The sequence below is a fragment of the Gracilinanus agilis genome, chromosome 5, assembly GCF_016433145.1.
Source record: "Gracilinanus agilis isolate LMUSP501 chromosome 5, AgileGrace, whole genome shotgun sequence".
Taxonomy (NCBI): domain Eukaryota; kingdom Metazoa; phylum Chordata; class Mammalia; order Didelphimorphia; family Didelphidae; genus Gracilinanus; species Gracilinanus agilis.
In genome coordinates, this window is record NC_058134.1 from 221,599,658 (window position 1) to 221,620,833 (window position 21,176).

At 38.1% G+C, this 21,176-nt stretch overlaps 1 protein-coding gene across 1 annotated transcript in view; it reads left to right on the forward strand.

The window, feature by feature from the left end:
* The window catches only part of LARGE1 (LARGE xylosyl- and glucuronyltransferase 1), a 401,339-nt gene that overhangs the window by 255,878 nt on the left and 124,285 nt on the right, over window positions 1-21,176 (forward strand). Inside the window, exon 6 of the mRNA XM_044679131.1 lies at window positions 20,137-20,241. Coding sequence (XP_044535066.1) covers window positions 20,137-20,241 — 105 coding nt within the window. The remainder of the gene's footprint in view (window positions 1-20,136; window positions 20,242-21,176) is intronic.

A 21,176-nucleotide genomic window follows, 5' to 3' on the forward strand; every position in this document is an offset into this window, starting at 1 on the left:
AGGAAACTTGATCTTTTCATCTTATCTCTGCTTGAGGAGAGGTCACAAGGTTCAGTCTCTGGTATGGTAAATAGGCTGCCAAGTTTTGCAAATGACAGCAATTGTACATGATTGGTGTAGACAAGGTGGTCCTAGGTGTTGCCACAGAAAGTTGAAAGCCTCGTGGAAAAAGAGCAGGCCTGAATCATTTTCTAATGTCCACAATCCAACCAAAAAGTTTCTTTAGTCTAACTCTTCTGGCATTTTATATTAAAGAAGCCAAACTGCATAATGATTATGCCACTCACTCAGAAAGCTTTCCTTTTTTGTATATCGATAATCATCTTCATTTTCAAAAACAATAAAACACAAATTATAATAGAAATCCATTAGCACTGTTTATTTTTAAATGGTCAAATACAGAATCAAAGCAGTATTATTCCTCTATCTACTACTGTAATTTTTAAAGAGCATTTATTAAGATTCTAGTATAATACAAGGTACTTTATTTGTTGCTATAGGTCATACAAAGACGAACAATAAAAGTGACACATTTTAAGTTTGCAAAGTGTAATGCATTACAAAAGTGGCTGAGATAGGATAACAGAAGTATACTTAGCCCCATTTTGCAAATGAGGACTCATAAGATCATTTATCTAGAACCAGAAGGAAACTAAGAGCCTATCTAGGCCAGTGCTTAGCACAGCACCTGGTGCATAGTAAGTGTTTATTGATAGACTGACTAGTCCAGCCCCCTCATTTTAAAAATGAGGAAAGGAAATCTTAAAGAGATTAAGTGACTTGTCCCCACTTAACATAGATAGTAAATGATAGAACTTGAATTTGAACTTGGCTTCAGTAACTCCTAGTTCAGCATTCTTTCCAATTGCCCCACAAGCTAAGTCCCAAAAAGGTAAAATTCATTACTTCAAGGTAATGTGTTTAATGTGTGTTAGAGCAAAAACAAAACTTGAGGTCTCAATTCAAAGATTGCTATTTCCATGATTGCTAATACTGAATGCAACGTGATCACTGCCTTCATGTGTTTGTATCATCAAGTAAAAGTGATGATATGGAGTTATAATATGTGTGTGTGTGTGTGTGTGTACACATACATAGAGAGGAAATAAAAAAAGGAAGGAAGAAAAAGAGAGAAGGAGAGAAAGAAAGGAAGGAAGGAAGGAAGGAAGGAAGGAAGGAAGGAAGGAAGGAAGGAAGGAAGGAAGGAAGGAAGGAAGGAAGGAAGGAAGGGAGGGAGGGAGGGAGGGAGGGAGGGAGGAGAAAGTAAACATTCATATTACCTTGTCCATTAGACAATGTGAATTAATTGAAAACAGGGATGATGTTTTTGCCTTCCTTTCTAACCCCAATATTTAGCACAATGCCTTGTACATAGTAAGACCTAATATTTCTTAACTAATGGCTTTTATATCACCTACATTTCTACATATATCCCTTTCTTCCATTATAATAAAGAATAATATAAAGAAATAAAAATTAGTTCCACAAAACCACCTAACATATGTACCAAATGTGATAGTGCCTGCAGTTTTCCTCACCTGTCATCCCCGAGCTCTGCAAAGAAGGGTGAGGTGTGTATTTTCTCATCTCTTCTTCAAAAGTTTGTTCTTTATCTTTGTGCAGAATTCAATTGAAGTTTTGTTTTGCTCTTTTCTTTTACATCATTTTAACTATTGTATGTACTGTTTTCCTGGTTCTTCTTACTTCACTTTGTATCGGTTCCTATAAATCTTCCCAATGAGTATCTTTTTTAATAAGTCAAGATGAGTGTTTAGTAAGTCAAGTTTAATAAGTTATGATCACTATTTGTATAGTGAATATTGTAATTAAAAGCACAATATAGAGTCACTCAAGCAATTATTAGGCACCTACTCTGAAACTGACCCTGAAGATAAAGGTATAGGTGACACAACTCCTATCTTGGCATGAAGTTTACAGTCTAGCCAGGAGAGCCAATATATACCTAAAATACAGGGATTCTTAACCTTAGGGTCCACAAAGCTGTTTGACTTGTATTTGGTATTATGGTTTATGTTTTATTGTTTCTGTTTTGACTGTTTTGCTAATTGCATTCCAACATAATTGGTTTCCTTTGTAATCCTGTGTATTTTATTTGATACATTTAAAAACACAATTCTCCTAAGGAAATCCTAGGCTTCCCCAGACTCCCAGGGGAGTCCCATGACACACAAAAAAGGGAAAGAACCCCTAATATAGATGTATATGCAAAGTAGATAAAAACTAAGAAAGTGTCAGCTCATGATCAAGGGTAATGAGTAGTCCAGTATGACTGAAGCAGTGAATAACAGAGCATTCTTGAACAGAAAAAGGTTCTCAAAAACCTGAGCCCCGGTGTCCTGGACTCCATCTGGAGCACTTGGTTTCATTGTGGCCTTTGCTCCCCATTCTTTTCTGAACTGGTTTCCCTAAAATTAGAATGAAGCTTCTGGATAACAGAATGAATTTTTCTTGCTCACAGCTGTCCCCTCCAGTGAACAGAATCTTTGAAATGCTTCATAAAGAAAAGACTGCACTTAGAGTTCTTAGGTCCCTGTAGGTCAGAAATTGTATAAGTAGCATAGAATTAGAATCTCTTGGGGTTTGAAAGGTTCCATTTATAAAAAAAACAAGGCTCTACCCTTTCAGAGATGTCTTTCATGCTCTGACACTTCAACAGGAAGTTAATTGAAATGGAAAAGATCAAGTGCAAGATAGTCCCAAAACAAAATGACTTTATAAGACATCTTGTGTTATTGTGTACTTTCTTTATGCAGGAATTTAGTGGGTATGAGCAAACTCCTTGTGATGCTGAAATGCTGAGCTTGCTATTAGCATGGTGACAAGACCCAAAGGCACCTTTTATTTTTGGCTAAAGACAAAAGGACTTCTAAGGATGAGAGGTGATGTGGTTGAATAAAGGTGATATACCTCAACTCTGCTGAAGTGAAACATCTTGGTACAATGGATCCAATGCTGGTACCCACATATTAACCGAAGTTTAGCTGTTAGCCATAGAATCATAAAATTTTATATATGAACCTTACAAATCATCTAACCCAACCTCCTTTTTCATAAAGGAAGAAAGTAAAGTCAAAAGTAGGTGAGTGGCTGTCCGGTAGCCATACATCCTCTACTGACATGTTGTCCAGTCATGTCTGGTTCTTCATTGCCTCATGGAACATATGGTCTTTGAGGTTTTCATGACAAAGATACTGGAGTAGTTTGCCGTTTTCTTCTGCAGTGAATTAAGACAAAAAGAGGTTAAGTGACTTACCCAGGGTCACACCCACTAGTATCTAAGGCCACAATTGAACTCAGATCTTCCTGACTCCAGACCCAGCACTCTGTCCACCAAACTACCTCACTGCCTGTAGCAAAAGAATTTAGGTCTCCTTGCTGTCAGTTCATATTTCTTAACAAACTAGAAACTATGGTAAAATGATGATAGTGATGCTGGGGGAAACAGTAGTGATGATGAAGAGACCTCCAATTTATAAGACCTCTAAGATGTAAAAAGCACTTTACATATATTATCTCATTTGATCCTCAGAGCAACCCTCTAAGCCATAGGCTATTAATTTCAATATCGATTTATAGATGAGTCCCAGAGTGAGTCCCAGAGTGGTTATAAGAGATGTCCAGGGACACATAGTAACTAGCAGTGGGAACTGGACCCAAGTCTTCCAGATTTCAAATGTTGAGCTCTATCCATTGCATCCTGCTGTTTCACTGGATATATCTCAGCTTCTCTAAGAAGGGTATATAATGGATTTGATTTGGAAACTCTAGACCCAGGCATCTTAGGAGAGGTAGAAAAGGTTTTTAGTCCACTGGAAAGTACTTTAAAATCTATAAGGCTTCTTGGATTCTTTTATGCATTTAGTGGTTTGAGCAAGTCAGACTCTTAGCAAGAAAAGCAAGAATTATCTAAAAAGAATGATATGACTATACAGGAAACTCACCAAGTAATTCCAATCTTTAAAAGACACAAAGAGAAAATGAAAAAATAAATAGGAAAATACAAAGGAGAAACAAATTCTACTGCAATGTTAATACTGCTAAAAAGTCAGAAGGAGCCTTGTTTGGAATGCTAAGAACAATTCAAAGAGAGGCTTAGCTATATGGAGGTGGAGGGGGAAAAGTCAAAGAAGAAAGAAAGCCACTACTCAGGATGGATGAACAATGATAATGGACAAAGAAAAGGAGACTTAATCAGCATTACTTCAAGGGGGATGATTTTTGAACTGGAAATATAAGGCAAACAATGATTGAAGAAATGTTAAGTATCCAAATGCCCTTGCTTCAATTAAGTATTTATTTAGCCCCCACTATGTACAAATCAAACTGGTGTGAAAAAATTAGGTGTCAGAGAAATGTGTGACTGTGATTACAGAGATGCAGCCTGTGATCTTGGAAAACACAATTGTGGTTAAGTGCAATGCTAAAAGACTGGGCATAGCCAAATGTCCTGACTTTGAAAAGAAGAGAAGAAAATGGACATTTTATTATGTCCAGGCCAGGGAGCTTGATTTTGGTCCCTGGCCAATTTCTATTATCCATCCTTTTTAAAATAAGTTTTTATACATTTTAAAAAAATCATTATAGCTTCCCCTAGTAGTACCTCCTTCCTAGAGAACCATCTCTTAAAACAAATTTTACTTTAAAGAAAAAAATAGGAAAATTTAGCATAATTGACTAGAATTCATTATTGAATGAATTATTATTGTTGTTGTTTTTAACTCTTAGAAGTGTGGAATCTACAATAAGGGTATTCATAGTCCTACTTTGCTCTGCTTTGGTCAGACCATGGATAAATTATTGGATTCCGTTCTGAGTGCCAACTTTAAGATCTCTGTTTTTAAAATTAACAATTATTTTAAAAATTGTTTTCAGTTCCAAATTCTTTCCCTCTACTTCTCCCCTACCTTTGAGAAGGCAAGAAATATGAAATCCATTTTACAAATGGAGTATTTCTGAAGAATCTAGAATTCAGTTGGAAATAAAGGCCAGAATTGTAAATATCTCTAAATAAAAAGAGCTGAATAACAATTCCGCCTAAAATAATGTAGAAGGACTCATGATGCAGTTCCTGTTGAGGGAAATTCATAAGACTTGTTTATTCATCTGGACTCAATGGTGGTGGTGGTAGTAGTAGTAGTAGTAGTAGTAGTAGTAGTAGTAGTACTAGTAATCATCATCATTATTAATATTGCCATTGTCATTGCACCTGTAGCTTGTACCTTCAAAATGCTTCATTCTCTAAAATGACGGAATCATAGAACCAGTTGTAGTGGGACAGGGAAGAGGTCCGAACTGCATGGCATGAACAGAGAATTGATACAAGAAGAGCAGTGCCTCAAAGTGTGTTTTGATTACTTTAAACTAAATGGTAACAGTTTTCATCTCAAGGGAAATGCCTTTGTTATCCATCCTTCTAGGCTGCCAACAAGGATGGCCACCTTCCTCCACTCAGAGTTTCTAAATGGGACTCTGGCATGTCCATTCACAGCCAGAAACTCACTAACCTATTCATTTCTTTTGGCAGCATAAAGTCCTGCCTAGGGGACAAATGTCATCACAGTTAAGCTTCCGCCTGCCACTTTTACTAAACTGGTGACCTTTTCCATTTGGAGCCTGTGACAACAGCCTCTTACCCACCGTGACTCACCTGCAGTGTATTCACACCATCCTGACATTAAAACCTTTGCCAAGAGAATTCTGGACTGCAGCCCTGTAGTTTTGCTCGTGGCAGTAGATACATACATACGTATATACTAATATATATGCATGTATATATGTGTAATATCTACTATATATAAACATATATACACATATTTTAAATAGATTGAATGATTGATAGATGGATGGACAGGCAGACAGATGGACCAAAGGATAGATGGACAGACAGATAGATATGTTCCCCTTTTTTTCTTATCTCCTCTCCAATTTCCTATTGTTCTTCCATGCTCCTTCTCTTCTTCTTCCCTTCTTCCTTTGCTTTCCTCTCTCCCTTCCCTTCTTTGATTTCCTTTTCCCCATTTCCTCCTAAACCTTCACACTTATTCCCTTCTCATCTTCCCCATTCACTTCACAATCCCCATTTTCCTATAATATTCTTTTCCTTATTCTCTTTGTATTCCTTCTCTTCCTCTTCTCTTTGAACTCTCTCACTTCTTTTCTCCTTTTCTTGTCACTCTTCCCTTCCCTTCTCTGAGATTTTTTCCATCTCATTTTCCCCTGTATTTTATCCCTTTCCTCTTTCTCTTCCCATTACCTTTCCCATTCAATTTCATTCCATCCCATCTCTGAAAGGAAGGGAAATTTGGCATTACTCTGAATCCTAGATCTAACACTGTGATCTACACAATAGTGACCATAAGTATCACTTCCCCTAGTCCATTTTCCTCCTTAGGAAAAAGTGTTAACTGCCTGACCCCTAGGGCTGTGAGAAGAAAGTACTATGAAGACTAAGTCATTAAGGAGTAGCTAGATGACTTAGTAGATTAAGAGCCAGGGCTAGTAGAGATGGAAGGTCCTGGGTTCATATCTGGCCTCAGACTTAAGTCATCATGAGCCACTATTATCCATCTAATCAATTCAAAGGAATAGAGAAATAAAGAAGTATGAAGAGCCCCTTTTTTAACAGTGGCTTCCTCTAAGATCTTGCCAAATTGTCATCAAGTTCGCTCTATTCGCATAAGAGATTTCTACATGGTCTTTCCATCTCTCTAGATTATTAGATGCTAGATGAAATCTCAAAGACTATAACTGAGGTCCAGCACATAAATTCTTAGTGATAAAGGCAGAATTCGAACATGAAAATCCAGCATTCTAAACTGAACAATACCTCCAAAGTATCTCTAATATTAGTGTTTATTTTTGTTGACCATTTACCTCCCCTCCTCTCAAATTAATACAAATTACCAAGGGGTAATAGTACAAGGATCACATTAGATTTAGAATTAAGGACTTGGGTTCAAATCCCTGCTATTCTACTAATGAGAGGCAACATGGAAGTGGTTGGAGTGTTAGACTTTGCATCATAAATACCTGAGTTCAGCTCCTGCCTCTGACACAGTAGATGTGTGTAAGCTACCAAACATCTCTGAAACTCAATTTCCTTATCTGTAAAACAGGTGTGTTAATGGTTATACTACCTACCTTCCAAGGCTGTTGAAAGTATCTAGTGAGACAAGATATAAGAATGGGATGAGAATTTTATAAACTCTACAGCTCTCTGTAAACATATGACCTCATATTATTCATCTTGAGCTTCATGGTCCACACACTCATGTCTTTGTTCCACCTCTTTGGGGTGTGTGCTGAAGGTATTCTTCAAATTTGAGAGTTACCTCATCCATTTGGAATATACTGGAGTGGCTGTTAGAGCTATCAAAAGGGAAAGGACCTTTTCGTAGTTATTGTAGCTGATTTAACATCATGCCAAAGGAAAGACTATTAAGTGAGTATTATAGGTGTGTTGTCCTTGAGAGAAGACTCTGAAGGAAGTAGTCAGTTAGCTAGTTATTTGAAAAACTGAGCTGGCTAGCTCAGCTTTGTCTTCACTCATCCTTCACAATATGCTCTGGGGATGCATGGCAAGTTAATGACCAGAAGGTATTTGAAGCATTAATGCAGAAAGAGGAGGGAACGTTTTGTGTTCATATTTGCGAGAATTCGGCCAACTCTTAAGCATCTGCAATAGTGAGAAGCTGGAGCTGACATCAGAATTATAACTAGAGATTTTTTGAGCCTAGGGCACCGAGGGACCAAATCAAGTTAAGTCAACAATCATTTATTAAGCACTGGGGATTGTACCAGTGCTGGCAATACAAAAAAAAAAAAAAAGGCAAAAAATAGACCCTGTTCTTGAGGGATTCTCAGTCTAATGGGGGAGACAACAAGCAAACAGCCATGTACAAACAAGATACATATGAAACAAATTAGAGGTATTCAACAGAGCGAAGACATTAGCATCAAGAGAGATCAGGAAAGGCTTCTTATGGAAAGTAAGGTTTTATTTTAACTAAAAGGAAGCCAGGGAAGTCAGGAAGTAGAGAGGAAGAGAATTCTAATCACAAGGAATATTCTTGGAGCCAGGAAATGGAGTGTCTTTCAAGGAATAGCAAGGAAACCAATGTCATTGGATCCCAGAGTGAGGTATAAGATGGAAAAGTAAGATTGGACTGGTTATAAAGACCTGTGAATGCTAAACAGAGGATATTATGTTTGATCCTGGAGGTGATAGGGAGCCAGTGTAGTTTATTGAATGGGGGTTGATGTGGTCAGACCTGCACTTAAGGAAAATCAGTTTGATAGCTGAATGGAGGATAGACAGAAATGGAGAGAGATTTGAGGCAGGGAATCTAGCCAGCAGGCTGTTTCAACACTCTAGCATAAGATAATGAAAGCTTGTACCAGGGTAGTGGCAGTGTCAGAGAAGAAAGGAGGAGTACCAGATATTATGGAGGTAAAATCAACAAGACTTGACAACAAATTGGATGTGATAATGAGTGAGAATGAGAATTAGAGGATGACACTTAGGTTGGAAACCTGGGTGACTGGGAGTATGGTGTTATCTTCCCCAGTAATAGTAGAGATAGGAAGAGGCAAGGAGAAAGATGATGTGTTTAGTTTGGGGCATGTTGGATTTAAGGGGTATACAGATATCAAGGTTGCGATGCTTAAGATTCAATTGAGATGGAAGTCTAGAAAGGAAAAATGATAGGGCTGGATAAGGAGATCTGAGAATCCTCAGCATTGGCAAGATAATTGAATCCACAGCAGCTGATGAGATCACCAATCAAAATATTGTTAGGAGGGAGAAGAGAAGAACATCTAGGACAGGACATTTAGTGACACCCACCATTAGTGAACGTGACCTGACTGAATATCTAGAAATGGAGACAGAGAAAGAGAAGTACACAAAACATAGAGATAAAGAGAATCAAGAGAGAAAACAGCATCATAAGAACCTAGAGGAAAGAGTATTAAGAAAAGATGACGGGGGCAGCTGGGTAGCTCAGTGGATTGAGAGTCAGGCCTAGGGATGGGAAGTCCTAGGTTTAAAGCCAGCCTCAGACACTTCCCAGCTGTGTGACCCTGGGCAACTCATTTGACCCCCATTGCCCACCCTTTCCACTCTTCTGCCTAGGAGCCAAGGGTTAAAAAAAAAGAAGAAGAAAAGATGGACAATACCAAAGGCTTCAGAAAGATGAAGAAGAATGAGAATTGAGAAAAGGCTATTAGATTTAGCAATTAAAAGATTAAAGCAATTAAAAGTCATTAACTCAGGATTTTGCTTTTCTCATTGTTAAAATATTTGGGTTGGACTAGATGACCTCTGAGGTTTCTTCCAGCTCTACCCCCTTGACTGCATGCCTCACTAGCCCTTAGTTTCCTCAGCTCTAAAATGGCATGCTTGAACTTGATGGCATCTATGGTTCCTCCCAGCCTTGACAGTTCTAAGGGCCTTCCTCACTCTGACCTTCTATGGTGTCAAGCCCTCTGGAGGATTGTGGGCTCCACTTTCCCTAATAATCTATTCTTATTTTTTCCTTTCTTACTTTTTCTCACCATATCCTCATAGCAATCAATCATTGTTAATTCCTTACTTAGTCCTGGAGATACCAGATGTAGGGAATAAACAATCTTTACTCAAAATTCAAAAGGGAGAGACAATGAGTATATCTAAAAATACATGCAACATAAAAGTAAAAAAAAATATCTATACGCATATACACATCTACACACACAATGCTTTGAAAAACAAGATCATCTGAAAGGGGATACACAAGCAGTTGGGGGCCTGGGAAAAGGCTTCATAGGCAAGATGGATGTTTGGATAGTTTCTTTAGACCATAGAGTTCCAGATCATAACTACGATTCACTTGCTAAAATAATTGGACTTCAGGATCTGGGGGGCATTACCATAGTTATCCTTTGCCCCCACACAGAGGGAATTGTGAGCGTCAAAGACAGTCATTTCTATGGAACTTCCCTGGCCTCTTGATGATGATGTTGGGGAGGAAGAGGAGGCAGTGGCAGAGTAGCCATGTTGTAGAATAAATAGAGAGATGACCTCTGAGGCAGGAAGATGAGAATTCAAATCCCACCTCTGATACATTGGCTCTGTGGCCCTGGACAACTCCAGGCAGCTTCTCAGTGCTCTAAGCAGCTCTCAAAGCCCTGAGAAATAGCTGCAGTTCTGTTTTGGTAAAGGTTAAGTTCCTTCCCTTTTTGAGTACAAATCCTGGCTCTGATTTTGGCAGCCCAGGAAAGAGAGCCCAGCTTGGAATCAAGAAGATCTGAGTTCAAATGTGGTTTCAAATGTTTACTAGCTGTGTGACCCTGGGCAAGTCACTTAACCATATTTGCCTCAATTTCATCATCTGTAAAATGAACTAGAAAAGGAAATGGCAAACCACTCTAGTATCTCTACCAAGAAAACCTTAAATGAAGTCATGGACGGTTGGACATAATTGAAATGATTCAATAATAACAATAAAAACAACAAAAGAAAATTGAACTCAGGTCTTCAAAAACAAAGAACTTTTAGGGACAGCTGAGTTAGCTCAGTGGGTTGAGAGCCAGGTGTACAGATGGGAGGCCCTAAGTTCAAATCTGGTCTCAAACACTTGTTAGCTGTGTGACCCTGGGCAAGTCACTTAACCCCCATTTACCTTTCTTCTGCCTTGGAACCAATACCCAGTATTAATTTTAAGGCAGAAGGTAAGAGTTTAAAAAAAAACAACTTTGTCAATTCAAAAGTATTCTGCAGCCTCTCTTAGTAGGAAAGCTATTATATAAATCCAAAGTATTCTTATTAAGGAAATGAAGAGAGTTCTTCATTAATATCTGTGAGCAGAGTGCCTGAATATATAAATAAAGTGAGTTCTTAAAAATAAAACAAATTTTTTTCAAGAAATCCATACGGGTTACATTTCTACTTGACTCCAGGCCAATATTATTTCCCTGATCTAATAGCCTCTGCCTGAGAAGGGCTGCCTGCTACAAAGCAACTAGGGAGTCTAGTGTGATAAAAGCCAGATTGGAAAGAAGCCCAAGAGTCGTGCATTCCTCTGTAGATTTTCCCATTTCCTTAGACCAAAGATCATGAAAGGAAGAAGAGAGAAATCATTATTTGAAACTGAGGCAAGAGTTTTAAAACCATAAATTAAGGTAATGTGGACTCACTCGAGGCTGACTAGAGGAAAACTTGCTCTTAGTACTTGGCAGATGGAAGCATTAGCAGGATGTTTATTGGATTTTTAGATTTTTTCCCTGAGTTTCAGCCCCCTCCCTTTCTTTCCTCCTTCTATGACTGTTAGAACATCATCCCCATTGGGGTACTCCATTTAGCACTCACAAATACTCCCCTTAGCATTATAGAACGAGTTCTGTATTAGAAATGCAGCTGGAGCTATCTCTGCAAAGACGTGTCTTTGCAGACTCAGCCTTGACTGGATGGTACACTCAGTACCACTAGTAACTGGGTCTCCTGGCTACCAGGCTGGGAGGCTTTGTAAATTTAGTCATTGTGTACGTATTAGGGAGAACGTAAGGGGAATGGGGAAAAAAAACTTTCCAAATACAAAAATCCTAAGGATGAAAAGCTATCAGATTGTGGGGGGAAACCCTTCACATTGCGGAAAGGACCCTTAATAAGAGTCACCCTGGCAAGTGGAAGGCATATGTGACCTTGGTTGCAGAAAACAGATGCAGGAGCCCTGAGAGTTCAGGGACCCATCCATGGGTGCTAAGAAGATGACCTTTTTGAAGATTTTTGTTGTCATTTAACCATTCTAAACTCTGTGTAGGATCATGGATCTCTGTCCATGGGGTTTTCTTGGCAAAGATACTGGAGTGGTTGGCCATTTCCTTCTCCCGTGTATGAAGGCAAATAAAGGCTGAGGGACTCAGAATTGTCTGGAGCTGGATACAAATTCACATCTTCCTAACTCTTAGGCCCCCCGCTCTAGCCATGGTCCCACCTCACCATCTCTTTGAAGATGAACAAAAGGCAGCCTTAGATAAGCCTCCTCCGCTTCTATATAAAAGACAGTCAAGGCCAGAGACTTGAATGCAATGTGAAATCCCAGATGAACTGTCCAACATCCTGAGGAATTCATCAATAAAATGAAAGCATAGGAGCTAGAGGGAATGCCATGGTCAGTAGTTAGGAGCCACATGCATGGATTTTAGAGATTGCAGAGCTGAGGGCAAGTCACAGGGAAACCCAAGAGCTTATTATGGTAAATCAGGAAAATGTGTTCTCATCAAATCTGAAGATAGAGCAAGACTATAGTGTAATTGATAACCCCTGAAGAGATGTGCCTAAGGTTTCAGAGCATGCCCAAGTGTTTGTATTCCAATCCGGCTGCTTTCATATCTCATATGAAGTTTTCTTTAATAGTTATGTTTTAGGTTTCTTTGCTACAAAGGGAAAAAACACTTAAACGGATGGAAAAGGAAAGCACTGAATTAGACCCAAGTTTATCAAGTCTGTCAGAAGCCTGGCTCTTTAATATATCAGAATCTGGAAGAAAGAACATTTGGTTGTAACAGGAAGAGGATTTGAGGCCAAATGTTGGGTCTATGTTATGTTTTGCCTCTGTGGTTTGGGGTCATCTACAGCAATTTAAGATATATCTCATATCTACTATGGGCTTGGGCTTGGAAATGTGTAAAGAAAGAAATGGATAAAAAAAAAAGGTCCTGCCCTCAAGGAGCTTACATACTACTGGTGAGATGCAATATGCAAAAGAGATCAACCTGTGCACAGAAATCCAAGGAGGAATAAAACACTAAAAATAGTAAATTTACAAATGGTGGATGGACCATGAGCTGGAACTTAGAAGAAGCTCAAGAATCTACGAAGTAGAGGAGGGTCACACAGCAAAGACATGAAGGTGGGAGAATGCTGAATTCAGGAAAAGGCAAACATACCCATTGTACTTAAACTCAGATTACTGGAAGGCAAACGTTATTAAATAACATTCTGGAAAGTCAGGCTGGAGCTAAAACATTAAGGTATTCAATGCTATGTGGAAGGTTTTGTATTTTATTCAAGAGACAGTAGGGAGCCATTGAAGCTAGAGGAAAAGAGTGATAGAGACTTGGTTTTCTAGGAAGTTTATTTTCATAACTGTGTAAAGGATAGATTAGAGGGGGGAATCTGGAAGCTGATTAGGAGGTAGTCACAGCACTTAATGCAATAATCTGGAGCTTAGTTTTTGAAATGCTATATGGCATGGTGGATGGAGCATTGGACCTGGAGTCAGAAAGATTTAAGTTCAAATCCAGCCTCTGCTGTTAACTAGCTGTATGATCCTGGGCAAATCACTTAACCCCTATATGCCTCAGTTTCCTTAACTGTAAAAAGAAAATAATAATACCATCTACCTCTTAGGATGGTTGAGGGAATAAAATGAAAACATTTTAAGTACTTTGCAGGGGACACCTAGGTGGCTCAGCAGATAAAGAGCCAGCCCTGAAGATAGGAGGACCTGGGTTCAAATCTGGTTTCAGATACTTCCTAGTTGTGTGACCCTAGGCAAATCACTTATCCCTGTTTGCCTACCTTTTGCCCTTCTGTCTTAGAATTGTTACTAAGACAAAAGATAAGGGTTTTAAAAAAACAAAAGGGTCAGATGTCCAACCTGATGTAGTCACAGAAAATATTCAGATATCCTCTGTGACTTCCTCTTACAAAGCAGCAGAAGTCTAACCTGGATCCCACTGCCAGAGAGGGAAGGATGCTGCTCTCCACTTTCTCTCCTCCATCTATGCACCTGTAGATGACAAGGTGGAGGCTAGAGCCAGCTTGCTTTCCCTCATCTGGCTGTTAGCAATGATGTATGAATAAGCAAAGGCAAAGGCTTCATTTTCATAAGTTAACTTGCGCCTGGAGTAACAAAGAAGAGAGGCATCCACTTAATCATAACTTCAGGCTCTGCACAGAAAACAATGACAAAGGCTTTTCCTTTAGTCATGGTGCTTTATTACCATAACTCTCAGGAAGTAGAGATAGGCAGGAGAGAATACTGAACAAGCTACTCATTGTGGCTGCCCTGAGCATCTCCTGGAGAGGATTCCTCTGGGCTCCTGCCTCTTAATGAGACTGGAGTCAGAGGATCCCTTTAGATAATAGGTGTTAGTACAAAGAGAGGCAAGATGCTTTAAGGGAAAGGACATTGTCTCTAGGGACTGGAAATAACTCAAATGTACATCTTGCCCCTGACATTTGGAATCTGTATGACCCTCAGAGAGTTCATAATCTCTCTGTGTTCCTCTTCCATTTTCTGGAAAATGAACAGTCTCTTGTTCCTACTGTCCAATTTACAAGCACTTTGTAAACCTTTTTCTTTCGGTCATGTCCCACTCTGTGATCCCATTTGGGGTTTTCTTGGTAAAGATACTGGAATGGCTAGCCATTTCCTTCTTTAGTTCAATTTTACAGGTGAGGAAACAGGCAAAAAGGGTTAAGTGACTTATCCAGGGTCACATAAGTAATTTATTCATGTGTTTATATTTTATATTTTATTGTTATTTGATCATTTCAGTTGTATTAGACAATTTGTTCCATCATTTGGAGTTTTCTTGGCAAAGATCCTGGAGTCATTTGCCATTTCCTTCTCTAACTTATTTTACAGATGAGGAAACTAAGGCAAATAGGGTTAAGTGACTTGCCTGTAGCCATACAGCTAGTGTCTAAGGTCATGTTTGCTTAAAGCACTACAGAAATGTGTGCAGATGTTATTGTCAGTCAATTAGTAAACATTTATTAAATGCCTGCTATGTGCCAGGAACTATTATTTTTTAAATCAACTAATCATTTTTACTTTTATTATTTTTACTTCTCTCCATGTGTATACTTTACAATCCACTTATAATGATCTTGCCATTTACATTCCATTTCTTTTTTCTTTTTTTAATTTTTATTTTGAATATTTTCCCGTAGTTACATGTTTCATGATCTTTCCCTCTCCCCAAACTCCTCTAACCTCCTGTAGCTGATGCACAATTCCACTAGGTTTTATATGTATCATTGATCAAGACCTAATTCCATATTTTTGATAGTTGGACTAGAGTTGTCGTTTAGTGTCTATATCGCCAATAATATCCCCATCAGCCCATGTGTTCAAGCAGTTGTTTTTCTTCTGTGTTTCTCCTCCCACAGTTCTTCCTCTGAATGTGGCTAGTTTTCTTTCTCATAAGTCCCTCAGCCTTGCTCTGTATCCTTGCATTGCTGCTAGTAGAGAAGTCCATTATGTTCAATTGTACCACAGCGTATCAGTCTCTGTATACAATGTTCTCCTGGGTCTGCTCCTTTCACTCTGCATCAATTCCTGGAGGTCATTCCAGTTCACATGGAATTCCTCCAGTTCATTATTCCTTTGAGCACAATAGTATTCCATCACCAACAGATACCACAATTTGTTCAGCCATTTCCCCAATTGAAGAACATCCTCTCATTTTCCAATTTTTTGCCACCACAAAGAGCATGACTATAAATATTTTTGTACAAGTCTTCTTCCTTATTATCTCTTTGGGGTATAAACCAAGGAGTGCTATGGACCAGGAACTATTATTGAATTAGCCTGCTTCTTTTTTTAAAGCCATATATTCTGTATATACCTATAAATGTACATGCTGTGAGTCCTCCAACCCTGTCCATCCCTGTAATAGGATTTATATTCTTTAAAGTCAAAAAGTGTTTTTGTTTTTTCTTTATATTCCCGGGACTTAACATAGAGTCTGGAAAATTGTGGGTGCTTAATAAATGTTTGCCTATTGTTAAATGTTTAATGCCCCATCCCATTCCCACCCTCCATGTAGACCCATAGCACCCAGTTGTTTGTTTCAGGCTATCACTGGATTGATGTGGCTTATTTTAATAGAAAATGAGAAAAAGGATAAACGAGAAATAGAGAAGCAGAGAATTTATGGAAGTGATCAAATAAAAATATAAGTGGATTGTAGTATTTTCTTTCTGTCTCTCTAATTTATGCATTTATGATACAATGATGATTTAGCTCCAGACTCAATAATATAATATATATGCTCCTTGAGGCCAGGTGTTTGTACACCTTCTGACTTCATATCCCCAGCATGGAGCATAATTCCTGGGATATTGTAGACCTTTGTGTGAACCAGAGCAAGTCACTTAAACCTAATTGCCTAGCCCTTATAATTCTTCTGCCTTGAAACTGATATTTAGCATCAATTTTAAGACAGAAAGAAGATAAGGGTTTATTTTTTTAATGTTTGTTATTATCTCCCTAATAGAATGGAAGCTCCCTGAGAATGGGGTCTCTTTTCTCTTTGTCTTTGTATCCCATGGTACATAGCAGACATTTAATGAAAGGCCATTGAACTTATTCGTCCTAAGATATAAAGTCCTTATAAAGGAATTTGTATTCTTTTTAGATTCCAGAAGTATTCTCACTGCGGCAAAGGATACTGGCATTAGTTTCTTGCTAACTTTAGGAAACTATGCTCTGCCATTGAAGTTTAAGAGCACATTGGCTGCTTGCTTCCCACAACATACTGTTGATTATTTGTTAGCTCATGATTTTGATGGTTCATCAAAACCTCCAGATTCTTTTTTTCATATGAACTGCTTTCACGGGATGTCTTTCCCATTCTGTACTTTTAAGAATTGTTCATTTTTAACCTATTGATGTCACAGCATAAATGATTCTCATGGTTCTGCCCTCTTTATTCTACATTAATTCATATAAATCTTTCCAAGTCTATATGAATTCATATCTGATTCCCATCTGAAAGGCTGGTTGGACATTGGACTTGGAGTCAAGAGAATCTAGGTTCAAACTTCACCCCACATATTTGGGTAAATCACTTAGCCTTTCCATACCACAATTTTCTTATCTGCAAAAGGAAGATGGATTCACTCTAAAAGGCCTCTTGAAGCTCTAATTCTTTGATCCCACATTTACATGAGATATGTAAACTGGACTTACCAAGATCATCTCTCTATAGCCTAAGCCAACTTAGCTTTTTGTATTTGAATTTCATTTTCAATCACCCAGTTGGCTGATTTTCAGACTATCACTGGATTGATGTGCCCCTCCCCTTTTTTTCTGAGAGAGAGAGAGAGAGAGAGAGAGAGAGAGAGAGAGAGAGAGAGAGAGAGAAGAAGAAGAAGAAGAAGAAGAAGAAGAAGAAGAAGAAGAAGAAGAAGAAGAAGAAGAAGAAGAAGAAGAACTTATAGAAGTGATCAGATAAAATGATACAATGGATTATAGTATTTTCTTTCTGTCCCTCTATTTTATGCATTTATGCTAGGATGATGATTTACCTCCAGGCTCAATAAATTGATCAAATAAATTACACCAACCTCACATACCATCATTTCACTGAGACTGTCATTGGGCTAAAGAGGTTCTATGTCACATGTATTCCAGGGTGAAATTGGAAGAACATCTCTACTCCATTTTGCATTCATTGGCTCAGGGATTCCAGATCAGTCCCAGCACCTTTCCTAGGTTTCTTTCTCTTTCCAGTTCACAGAATTCCTCCTTTCCTGACCTCTTCAGTTGCACCATCCTTATAATCACCTAAGTTACCTTAAAGACATCTTGAAATTTTTACTTCACTTTTGCCCTGACCACAAATCTTTTTTGGCATTTTAATTCTCCCTCTACAAGCATCTCATATGCCTCTCCATCTGCATAGACATAACCCCAATTAAGGTCCCCATCACTTATTTGTTGTGTGGACCATTGCATTATCTTCTAATAGTCTCCCAGAAGAATGATCATCATCTTTCCAATCCACCCACCAACCACCTTAATATCCCTAAAACACAGAGTTATGTCACTCTAGTTCAAGAATTTCTAGTGGCTTCCTATTTCCTTTGTGTTAAAATGCAAATTCTTCTGTTTCTCAGTCAGCAACTCATAATAGGGCTCTAAGTTATGATTTCAGATACAATTCTCATTTTTTTCTCGCACATATTCTATATTCTAGTTAAGCTGGTCAGCATTCTAGTACCTGTACATGACATTTTGTTTCCTATCGCTGCTTTTGTCCATGATATTTCTCCTGTCTAAAATGCCCCCCTACTTTTACTTCTACTTCTTGGAGGTCTGAACTTAGCCCACAAGTCACTTCCTACACAAGTCTTTTCATGATGAACTCAATAAGTATTGCCTCTTCCCACCAAAATTACTTTATAATCACAGTCTATTTATTTGTACCTGTTATTGTTATTTCTCCCCAATTTGTGCATAAGCTTCTTGAGGGCTGACTTTTTCTTTTTTGTCCTTGTGAGTCAATCCCATAACACAGTCTCTCACAGAGTGTTTAATAATTATTGAATGAATCGATGGTCCTATGCAAACCTCTTGGTTCCTGAGGGAAGTAGTTATCTTGTGTTGTAAGAAAATAAATATGTATTTGAGGAAGTGTGGCATAAAAGAAAGAATACTGGACTGGAATTCAAGAAAGGATTTTGAATGCATAAAATCATGGATTTGTGATTAGAAAAGACCTTAAAGGTAGATCATCTATTTCATTGTTTTTATGGAAGAGGGGGAAAAAAAGCTTTAAGAGTAAATCGACTTGTCCAAAGCCGCAAATATAGTAAATTGAAGAAATGAGATTTAAACCCATTTTCTCTGACTCTTGTAAAGTGGGAAAAATATTGGTATGCCAAAAAAAATGGGGAGGGGAGGAAAGGAAATATATATATATATATTACTACTCTATTAATTTAAGTTAATATTATTTTGTGTTCATAAAAGAAATGTTTATATAATCTGATAATTTATTAATATATTTTATATTAACTTTCCTATTTATGTATAATAAATATATACATATATTAATATTGGCTCTGGAATCAGAGGATATGGATTTGATTCTGTCATCTGACACACTTTTATGACAATAAGCAGGACCAAATCTCCCTGGTCTTCTTTTCTCTCATCTGTAAAATGGCTCAGGCTGCTGATGTCCCTCCCAGCTCTGAATTTATGTCTTGATGAGTCTATCCATGCAATCACAATGCCTTTCCACTATGACATTTCTTGTGGCCATAGACAAGTCTCTTCCCTTATACAGACTATGGGTGCCTTGTCTATAAATGTTGATGATAATACTTGCTCTCACTGCCTCAAGGGGGAATGAGGAAGTGAACAATTTGCAAATTATCACCGAAGTGGACCCTATAATTGTTATGCATTAAGATTTCATCTCACTGTCCAAAGATTGTCATGAAGATGAGATATTATTTGCCATTTTGGAAAAACATAGAAAGATCTACACGAAATTATAAAGAGTGAATGAGAAGAACCAAGAGAACATTATATAAAGTAAAAGAGATATTGTTTGAAGAATGACTTGTGTGTGCCCACCTCCAGAAAAAGAAACTTAAGAAATAAAAATAAGATATAGTTTAATATATACATATATCTTTCTGTCAAATAATGCCTTTTCTAATGGGGGGAGGGGATGAAGGGAAAGAGTTGCCTCGGCATTTTAATATAACAAATAAATAAATAAATTTAAATTTAAAAAGAAAATGAGATGCTATGTGTTGGGCACTTTGTAACTTTAAAGCATCCAGTGAGCTCGAGCTAGTGAATTCATCCATATGGGAAACATTGCTGAGTGACCCATTTTCTACGACTTATAGTTGTAAAAGAGTGAACTGTGGCTCCAGAATTGATTTGCTGTACTCAGTCTTGCCTTATACAGTCAATAGGTTTCATGAAGTTGTTCTGTCATTTCAGTCATGTCTGATTCTTCGTGATCCCTTTTGGCATTTTATTGGCAAAAATACTGAAGTGGTTTGCCATTTCCTTCTCCAACTCATCTTAAAGATGAGAAAACTGAGGCAAACAGGGTCAAGTGACTTGTCCAAGGCCATACAGCTCGTTAATGTATAAGGCTGGATTAGAACTCAGAAAGATGTCCTCCTGACTTTAGGCCCAGCACTCTATCCACTGTACCATCTAGTCACCCTGGGCTTCATAGGCAAGATTTAAACCCAGGTCTTCCTGATACTGAAACCAGCTGATCCCCTATTACCTGACACTTTTATTATTATTAATATTTTCTTTGTCTCACCTCTGCTGATGATGGCCTTCCTTTCTACTTACTTTACAGGTCAACAGGTTTTGGGCTTGGTAGAGAACCAGAGTGACTGGTACTTGGGAAACCTGTGGAAAAATCACCGGCCATGGCCTGCCCTTGGAAGAGGCTATAACACAGGTAAGTCATGAAATTTTCAAAATGTTCACATGACTTGAATGTATGACCTAAAAGCTCATTTCATATCTCTTTGTATCAAAATACTACAGTCCAGGGATTGTTGTCAATTTAGGAGCTGGTTTGGACTTTCAAGATCATCTATTCCAACTCTCTCATTTTACCAGTGAGAAAACCGAAGGGTCTTTATAGAGTTATTGAATTATACCATTAGAGTTGAAAGGGGGCAATATAAACCATTTAAAACATTTAAATATAAAACATTTAAAACTACCTTTTTTGCAGATTAAAAAAAAAACAACTAAGGCAGAGAGGGGAAGATACTTTACAGGATTATTGTATCATAGACTTAGCTCTATAATCATGATTTTATGATTCCTGTATATCACTAGTAACTAGTACAGAACCTTGTACATAAAAGGTGTTTTATAAATGCATGTTGGATTGAAATGGATGGTTGGTGACAGATTCCACTTTGGGGTAATACCCTCAACCTCCATTCAGCTGCCTTTCACCTAATCCATTAGAATGCCCAGCAGGCATTCTAAACTCACCCAAGAAATGGAAGACATCATCACAGAATTCTATAGATGGTACATGCACTCCTCTTTGGTAGGTGAGATTATAGCAAGGATGTGAGTGAGTCCCAAAGAGAACCAGAGACAAATCCTTCAAAGTGAATTCATATACCTCCTGCCTTTGTCCAGAAATATATAAACATACCTCACTGGACCAAATGGCTTAGGGTGACTACATAGTAAAGTTGATTGGGCAAGACACTTGGAGTCAGGAAGAATTAAATCCAAATACCACTTGTAACATGTAATAACTGTATGACTCCAAGCAAGTAGCTTAACCTCCTTCTCCCTCTTTCTCCTGTCAAATAGGTGGGTTTAATTTGATGACCTTTAAGGTCCCTAGCTCTAAGTCTATGATGC